At 31.5% G+C, this 10,226-nt stretch overlaps 1 protein-coding gene across 1 annotated transcript in view; it reads left to right on the top strand.

Annotated features, from left to right (window-relative positions):
• LOC139484327 (putative ankyrin repeat protein RF_0381) overlaps nt 1-9,680 on the top strand; it is a 30,663-nt gene extending 20,983 nt beyond the window's left edge. Inside the window, exons 6-8 of the mRNA XM_071268065.1 lie at nt 4,958-5,056; nt 5,488-5,586; nt 9,558-9,680. Coding sequence (XP_071124166.1) covers nt 4,958-5,056; nt 5,488-5,586; nt 9,558-9,680 — 321 coding nt within the window. The remainder of the gene's footprint in view (nt 1-4,957; nt 5,057-5,487; nt 5,587-9,557) is intronic.
• The last annotated feature ends 546 nt before the right edge of the window (nt 9,681-10,226 follow it).

Genomic DNA, 10,226 nt, shown 5'->3' on the forward strand with positions numbered 1-10,226 from the left:
TAGAGGTATTCATTTTATTAACTTGTCTAGCATATTCAATGACTCTTCCGTCTATAGCTTAATGCCTTCATATTTTGATAATACAGAACAATCCATTATTTCATATTCTTATAAAAAAACGAGCAGAAATTTGATTTTTAATTATGCGTAAATTACATCAGACGTTAATATAGAAAATAATATTCCTTCCACTTGAGACTTCGAAACATCTAGTTTTAGATATGTTCCCTATGGTCATGTTATTACAGGAGACCTCAACATCATCGAAGACCGTGAAGTCATAACTTTTCTAAAGAAAGGACCGAAATACCGTCCTCCATCTATAATAGATTGGAAACAGTGTCGTCAGGTCATTTAAGACGCTCTGTCTGCCTACTGTAAAAATTGGTGCAAACGTGAAAAATCTGATAAAACATCTTTAGACAGTTATTTGAATAAAATTATGAATACTGTTAATATTCGAATATCTCATTTAGAAAACAGTTCTGAAATTAATAATAGGATCGAAGATATTCCCATTTCTAGAATAAAAAATAAACTCAAGGTACTCACAGAACGGTTTGTGTTCGTACCGGCAGACAAGGCAGCCAATAATGTAGTGGTGATGTAACGCATATATTACACGGAAGTACTTCAAAACGAAATTATCAATTCCTCTACATTCAGGTCCATACGCACCACAGAGAGTCAAATCGTTAACAAGCATACCACTGCCACTACCCAGCTTAAAGCATCTTCCGAACATGTACTGGTAACCGAAATTACACAAAAACCCATTTAAATTCCGTTTTATTTCCGCAGCGATCTACTAATCTATCAGTGCTTCTAACTACCTCCCTTACTACTATCAAAGAACTGGTTATTAACTTTTGTAATAAAGCTTATGAAAATAATGGTATTAATTATTTTTGGAGTGTTAAAAAATCTTTAGAGGTTTTAGATAAAATACATGCTTTTGATGGTCCTTATAATTCTTTTGACAGTTATGATTTTTCTACTCTGTACACTACACTTTTACACAATCTTATAAAGAGAAAGATTTTGTATTTGATGAAATGATCTTTCGAAAAATCTCATTGTAATTTTATTTGCTGTAACTCGTTTAAAGCGTTTTTCTGTAACGAAAAAGGAAAGTATGCTAGATACACTTACTGGAAATGTGAGGATAAAATTGAAGCTTTAAATTTTCTGCTAGATAACATTTATGTACGTTTCTGCGATAAAGTGTATCGTCAGGTAGTAGGTATTCATATGGGCACTAACTGTGCCCCTTTAATGGCAGATTTATTTCTACATTGCTATGAATCTCAGTAAAGACTCATCATTGTTATATTTGGTTGATACATTCAACAATACCTACTGTTATCTGGATGATATTTTTTCGTTAAATAATCCAGAGTTCTCTAGATATACTTCCGAAATTTACCCAAAAGAACTTACCTAAATCTAACATAAACATCAGCAGTTGCCCTTTTCTAGATTTGAAAATTTCAATTTCTAACGGGAAATTAATTACTAAAATTTACGACAAAAGAGACGATTTTTCATTTCCTATTGTTAATTTTCCTTTTTTTAGACGACGATGTGCCTTTTGCTCCATCATACGGTGTTTATATATTCCAACTCTTTCGGTATGCCCGTGTGTGTTCTGATGTCATAGATTTCAACAAACGCAATCAATGCATCACTGGGAAATTAATGTGTCAGGGATTTCGATACCATAAATTACTTAAAACTTTTACTAAATTCTTTCATAGATACAAAGATTTGATTAGTAAATTTGGCTGTACCTGTAGAAAATTATTAAAAATGGTATTTCACAACCTAAATTTTACGGTAATATTGTACTTTAAGCGCGGAAATCACTATGTGATCCGTGTTAACTCATCGAACCTTTAAACAAACTTATAAGTAAGGGTTATAGTACAAATATTGTAATTAGATCTCTGAGTATAGTTTACATTGGCACTAATATCGATTTTGTCATTAGCAAATTAAAACATAACTAAATTCTATCTTATTTTGAGGCGGGATGTATAGAGATACACACACGTTAATTTTTATCTCTAAAGAAGTCGCTCCTCACTATCCTACTTCCTGTCGATACATATATTTTTGGCATTGCACAAGTCATGTCTTCTCTGACTGTACATGACGTTAAAATATTTAATCCCTGGGATGTGTTTTAGTTGATTTTAAACTCTGATGCATGATTTTTTTTTAATTGTTTTTGGCTTTTAACTAGCTGTCAGAAACTGCGAGTACTCTCAAATCGTACTTTCTTGTTAATTTGACCTGTTGATACTAGTTGTAATGCTTTTTTGTTATTTTATATTAATATGGATATTGTCTATATACCATCTTTGATTATTTGGAATATCTACTAATTTTCACTACCTTGTACTAAATTTGTATCAACATCAAAATTTTTCTCCTCAAATTTGTACAGGGATTTTTTTTATCTAGCTCTAATTGTATAGATTTATTGTTGATATTCACCCCATATGTATCTAGTGTTAAATTTTGGTATTTATTTGACAGAACTTTCTTTGTATTCCTAAATATTGGAAAATTTTATATACACAGAAGTAGTATACCTAAAACGACAAACTTATTTTTCATTTACCTGTGTATATTATGAAAACCGGGTTTTTTTCAAAAATGATTATTTTCTAAGGGTTATTAAGTATTTCGCGGTGGTGTCTTGCCAAGGCATTTTTTTTAACTTGTATTTTGCTTTTTGGCCTTGAATGTTTGTCCCTAATATTTTATTAATTATGTATTTGCATTCAGGTATCGCAGGTCAGATTTATTCGTTCATAGTGTGTTAGTCTACGTTTTTTGATTGAGTTAAGCCTTTCAATTGATATTTTGATATCTATGTTGTGATGTTATACTATTGTTTTAGAAAAAGGAAGAAGGTTTGGTACCATTAAAACGTTTAATCCCGCTGCAAATGTTTGCACCTGTTCTAAGTCAGGAATCTGATGTACAGTAGTTGTCGTTTGTTTATGTAATTTATACGTGTTTCTCGTATTTTTTGTTTTTTATATAGATTAGACCGTTGGTTTTCCCGTTTGAATGGTTTTACACTAGTAATTTTGGGGCCCTTTATAGCTTATTGTTCGGTGTGAGCCAATGTTCCGTGTTGAAGGCCGTACATTGACCTATAATGGCTTACTTTTGAATTGTTATTTGGATGGAGAGTTGTTGCACTCACACCACATCTAAATTTAAACTCTGAAAAGTTCAGGGCATATAAACGTTGAAAATATGCCGCACAGCTCTATATTTTGACATTTCTAAAAATTGTAGCGCATATGAACTTTAAATTCTAGGATAAGATTTTTTTTCAAAACTTCATAGTAAAAGTTGTACAGTTTTATCCGTAAAAGGAGTTCCTATGGGAAATTGCATTGTCAATATTTACAGAAAAGCAACCTTAAACCGAACGGTGTAAAACATAAAAAAATTAATATGAACAACAAAACATTTGGGAATTCAAGAAGGAGACAGTAGTACAACAATAAAACAAAACCAAACACACACAATGTAACTTTATTAAGCAAATACCTTATTTATAAGCAGCAACATCAATCGGTTTTGAATATAACAGCCTGAAATTTATAACAATGACTTTGCCTGGGAATATAAAAAAATGGTTTGTATCCTCGACTTTACTACAATTGCCATATTAAGGTAGATCATACGTAAATGTTTTTTGAGACAGAATTTTCTTATATTTTGCTAAAATAAAGATTTTACTATGCCTTTTTTAAAAAAATAATAAAAAGTATCGGTCACCGTGCTATTTTTCAAGCTATGAGTCGTTAAAAATTGCCGAAATTTGGTTACTTTGTTCATGAAAAAACACATAAGAGTGCATAAAAAAAAATCTATGAGATAGATTTTTTAAAATAAACTGTGAGAAGAAAGGTTTCATAATATGTTTTAAGAAAATAAAAAGAAAAGATGGTGTCACCGAACTTGTTTTCTTGCCACAAGTAAAAATTAAAAATTTCCCTATTAGCCCAGTATAAATTTTGTACTTAAAGAGTTATCTCCCTTTAAATGGCTCATTTGAAAAATATGGTTTTAAAAACCAAAACGTTTGATATTTGTTAAAATATTTTTAAAAATATAATAAATTAATAAGTTTTCATTATGTAAATAAACAGACTAACCATAAAATTGCAAATCTGTTTGCTGATTTGGTTAAATACCTAGACCGATTTTTTACTATGATTATACAATCCAAGATGGCGGTATACCATGAATCTCCCTTAATAAACGCTGAATTTGACATACACAAAAACAAGAGGCCAATGAAATACCCTAACTTATATAATTGCTATACGCCTTCTTAATTTTTAATCGATAAACTTACCTTTTTTAATTATGATAAATTTTGCTTCACTCAAATATTCCAAATATAAACAAAATGACATTTTGCTGAGATATTTGAATTCACGAAGTGCTTATTTGAATTTAATTATAACGATTATATATATAAAAACAAACAATGCTTTCAAATCGATATAACACCTAACAGTGCATGAACCGACAATATGGACAATAGCCAAACATTTACAATTCGGTAAGTAAATGCTTTTTTTGGAAATATTAGCCGTCAAGGACTTTCAGAAGCAAAGGCTCCTCGGAAAAATCATTAAAACAATAAGAGGGAAATCCTAGTTTAAAAATCTCCTTTGCAAGTCAAAAAAAAACAGTGTTCGTTTTTTTTTCAAATTTCCTAACACATGATTTAGTATATTATTTTTCTCAATTGCTCAATCATGAATGATTTGAGAAACTTACATAAAATAAATACGGTCACAGATGTAAATGTTTTCGTCGTATACGGTAAGAGAATAAAAAGTGCATAACAATGATTTAAAGATATTACATATTAAAAGTTTAATGAATCGAAATATCAAAATGTATCATTGCTGCACAGGACTGGACAGCACTACATTTGGCATCAGAAAATGGTCACATGGAAGTAGTCAGTGATCTCCTTGATCATAGTGCAGATCCCAACGGTAAAACTGCAGACGTGAGTATATTTATATACTTTTTTTATACTTCAGTAAGGCTCAATAATTTTGGTTTGGGAGCAACTTTGCATCAAACTGGATAAACGTTATATCTAAACGTTTAAATGCTTCTACAACCTAAATAGAAATATTTTAACAATCAGCACAAACAAATGAAAAATTAATTATCGCCTTTGAAAATCAAAAAAAAAGATAGAGTTCGGTTGTTTGTTTGGTTTTTTTTTTTATTTACACAAGTTTTTGTATATTGTTCTTTCAATTGCTCAACAACTTTATGTTGATTTGAGAAACTTATATAAAACAAATACGGTCACAGATGCAAAAAGGTTTTCGTCGTATACGCGAGCTAATAAAAGGTGCATGACAATGATTTAAATATATCACTTAAGTTTAATGATTCGAAAAATCAAATTGTATCATTGCTACACAGGGCTGGACAGCACTACATTTCGCATCAGACAAGGGTTACAAAGAAGTTGTTACTGTTCTCCTTGAGAAGGCAGCAGATCCCAATGCAAAAGATGAAGACGTGAGTATTAAATTAATGAGTTAATTCATGTTATGTTTATAGAGAAAATTAGTCCCTACACCTGAAGAAGACTTCACATTCCCTGTAATCTATGATATAAATCAAAACTGAGTATTTCACATGTTTCATTGAAATCTCTTACAAAACAGTAGTATAAATGTATAGATATTCTTTCTGTGAACACGAAAACATTCTGAAATAAAACTGAACATTTTAAACATGTTAGACATAAATATGTAAAATATGAATAACAAAACGTGTGGTTATTTATTAATGAAACAGCTTTACAACAATGAAACAAACACACAAAAAACATATAATGCATTTACAGTATTTATAAGCATAAATATCGAGCGCTTTTTAATGAAACAACCAGAAATATGAATTCATAGATTTTTTTTTATACTTAAGTAAGGATAAATGATTTTTGGTTTGGGACCAACTTTGAATTAACCTGGATTACAGGTATAATTATACGTTTAAACGCTTCTACAACCTGAACAAAAGTATCTAAACACTCAGCATAAATGAATGAAAAATTAAAATCTTCTTTTAAAGTAAATATAAAAAAAGATACAGTAGGGTTTTTTCTTCAAATTTCCTTGCGTCGGTTAAAGACTAATCTTATATAGAATAACAATACCATGAACGCATCAATTAAACCACTGAATTGAAAAGTTGTATTAATCGTTTAGGGAAACTCCTAAACGTAACAGGTGATTAAATTCTACAAATTAAACGATCACAGCACGATTTGAAAAAAAAAACACTTAGGCTGTCCGTAACTTCAAAACAACTTGTCCGTAAATTTTTATTATACTAATGTGGATGTCATGTCCGTAACTTTCAAAGAATCGACATACGTGGCTGTTATGTTTAAACTTATGATATAGATTGTATCGAATACATAATCAGAAATGAAGTAGATTTTTAGAAATAGTATGTTATAGTTCATTGTATCGATGGAAGACAAAATTGGAAATATGAAAAAAGTAACGATACATCCGTAAAACTCGGGTCTGATTTTGTGTAACGTCGGAGTACCCAAATCGCCCATTTCGGAGGGTGGTTTAGACCATTGCAGATAAACTGTTGAAACATCATTGTTGATTTTTATTAATGAACAAGTAGACTACACAATTATTTTTTTCACACATACATATGGCGTTTATACACTTACTGATTGTCTGCCAGCAATAACAAGGGTAGTATGAATCCTGGATGTTGAAGGGGAACCCAAATTGCCCAGGCAGTGGATTGACTATGCGAGACTTCAGTGCACAAACTTCTTTCTGTCTTTTAAAAACTTTTCTCTCATCCCCACTAAAACAAAAATCCCATCAGCATTGCCAGTAAAATAGAAGGGGGTTTGCAATCTGGGCACACTGTGACGTTGCGCACGATATTGCGCCCACAGTTAGCTACTGTATATGTTCTGAGTCTCTTGTCGCTTGGTTATTTAGACATATATTGTTATATTGTATCAGAAATCTCATGACAATTATCAAAGGTTCAGCCAAAAACGAGTATATTTAAAATGACATAATACGATTCTATTACAATTGTGTGGCCTGTTGCATTCGATGCTCCAACTTTGAAGATTTGCAGTAAATGAGAAAACTTGAGGAAAGGACATATTGTAAAAATGGATAAACCTAGTTTTACAGCTAGCTGCATATTTCACTTGTCTGCAAGTTGCGTTAAATTTCATTAAATTGAACAAATATAAAAGACACAATAGGTAAAAGTCAGTGACAATAAAGGGAATAGAGCAGTCAGAATAGTTTAACAATTAGAAATAGTATGTGAAAATATAAATCACTAAGACAACAGGGTCATTTAATGGTACAATAATCTCTGATAACATACAAAGAGAAAACAAATAAACATACAAGGAAACATATTCCAAAAAGCATAACACTATAACCAACTGATGGCATGTATAAATACCGAGTAGCGTCAAAGAGTATTCATCAAATAAACTCATCATATATATATACCAGGACTAAATTTTGTATATACGCCAGACGCGCAATTCGTCTACAAAAGACTCATCAGTGACGCTCGAATCCAAAAAAGTCAAAAAGGCCAAATAAAGTACGAAGATGAAGAGCATTGAGGACCAAAATTCCTAAAAGTTTTGCCAAATACACATACAAAAAAACAGAGGTGAAAGTAAACCGCAAACAGATTATTAAACTAAAAAAAATAAAGAGTATGACAAAGCCATGGTCCGAAGCGAAAAACGTCGATAAGACACACATTAGTTAATAAAAGTTCAAACCATAACTTGGATCGAATACAAACCCCACATAAAACTTCCGTTGTGTAAGTATGATGCGCTAATAAAGTCACATTTGGTTGTGAATGAGCAGTATAAACGGCCGTGTAGGTTACAAATAAGGGGTTTTAGGATGTTAATTGTCCTTTAATTGTTGAAATTATAACTCTTAAAATTTTAAATTAAAAGTTACCCACATCTGAAAATAAAGTTACGGACAGTCTGTTTAGTTTCGATCAAAACGTTACGGACGTCTTATGCTTTTTTCTAAAATTGGCCTTGCATTTTAGTGAACTCTAAATTACAAACTTATGATAATTGGTAGTGATCTCTTTATTCAAGAATCCTATAAATATTTACATTATGCATGAAAAACGTCACAAAAGGTAGATTTTGTAAGAATTAAATATCAACGAGATAAGAGTCCGCCATCTTGGGCTGTGGGTAACTTAAGTTAATATAAGCATAATATAAAAATGAGCGGTTTTGAACGTTACAGCCAGAAATATGAAAAAAATGTGCTTGAGAATGTAAAAAAAAAGAATTAGAACCTGACCTCCATTTAATTTTATTATCATTTATAAATGGAAACCTACTATGAGAAAGCTGAATTAAATTAATTTCTAAAGCAACTAATAAAATTGAGAATGGAAATGGGGAATGTGTCAAAGAGACAACAACCCGATCATAGAGCAGACAACAGCAGAAGGTCACCAACAGGCTTTCAATGCAGCGAAAAATTCCCGCACCCGGAAGCGTCCTTCAGCTGGCCCCTAAACAAATATATATACTAGTTCAGTGACAATGAACGCCATACTAAACTCCATATTGTACACAAGAAACTAAAATCAAAAATTATACAAGACTATAACAAAGGCCAGAGGCTCCTGACTCGGGACAGGCGCAAACATGCGGCGGGGTTAAACATGTTCATGAGATATCAACCCTCCCCTATACCTCTAGTCAATGCAGAAAAGTAACCGCATAACAATACGCATATTAAAATTCAGTTCAAGAGAAGTCAGAGTTTGATGTCAGAAGTTGTAACCAAAGAAAATAAACAAAATGACCATTATACATAAATATCAACAGACTACTAGCCGTAAACTGATCTGCCAACTCCAGACTTCAATTTAACTGATTGAAAGATTATGTCTTCATCATATGAATATCAGGCACAATCCTTCCCGTTAGTTTGAATAAATTAATTTCTGAAGCAACTTTAAACAGCCTGTATGACTGATAATAATGTAGGGGCGAACCTAATCCTGTAGTTACGTATGATAATGCATCCACATTTTTCATACTTAAGTAAAGATTAAAGATTTTTGGTTTGGGAGCACACTTGAATCAAACTGAATAAAAGTTTTGATTAAACGTTTAAATGATTCTACAACCCGAACCAAAATATTTATCAATTAGCATAAATGAAATTAAATCTCTTTTAAAAATCAAAAAAAGATAGAGTTCGTTTTTTTTTTTAATTTCCTAACACGTTTTTTTTATATTGTTTTTCAATTGCTCAACAACTTTATGATTGATATGAGAAACTTAAATAAAATAAATACAGTCACAGATGTAAAACGTTTTCGTCGTATCAGGTATGCGAATAAAAAGTGCATGACAATGATTTAAAAATATCACCCAAGTTAAATGACTCGACATATCCAATTGTATCATTGCTGCACAGGGCGAGACATCATTACATTTATCTTCCAAGAAAGGACACATAGAAGTAGTCACTGTTCTCCTTGTCAAGGCTGCAGATCCAAACGCAAAAGATGCAGACGTGAGTATTAAATTAATGAGTTAATTCATGTTATGTTTATAGAGAAAATTATTTTGACCGAAAATGCTTACCTTTTCCGCAGCACCTGTATAAACCTCTGTCTTTGAGCGGGTTTGTAATGCGCTATTTTTTTTTTATCTTAAGTCCCTCGGGCGAAAATTACTATAGGTGAGTTTATTAATAATATAACTTTTCAACTGTTAAGGGTTGTTATACGTGCCTTGCTTTCAAACATTTGGCTTTTGCCGTTCCTGATGAAGGTAAATCCCGAAAATCGTTTCGGACGCATGAATTTTATAACGTTTTCCTTTCCATTTTTGAACATTTAATATTGTGTTGATAATGTAAAAGTTGGTAAGAGTAATGATTATTTGACGGGGCGTGTCTGTACTCGATTAGGCAGTTCAGAATGGACATATCAAAATAGTGTCTGAACTTCTTCACAACGGTTATGATCCAAGCAGACTGATGGACTATGTTAGTACTATTTTATTTATTCGGCCTCGCTGATCATAGCTTTAATATCTACCAATTTGGATGAAATTAAAAGTGTCTGAAATCAATTAAATA

This window comes from Mytilus edulis, chromosome 8, assembly GCF_963676685.1.
Source record: "Mytilus edulis chromosome 8, xbMytEdul2.2, whole genome shotgun sequence".
NCBI lineage: Eukaryota > Metazoa > Mollusca > Bivalvia > Mytilida > Mytilidae > Mytilus > Mytilus edulis.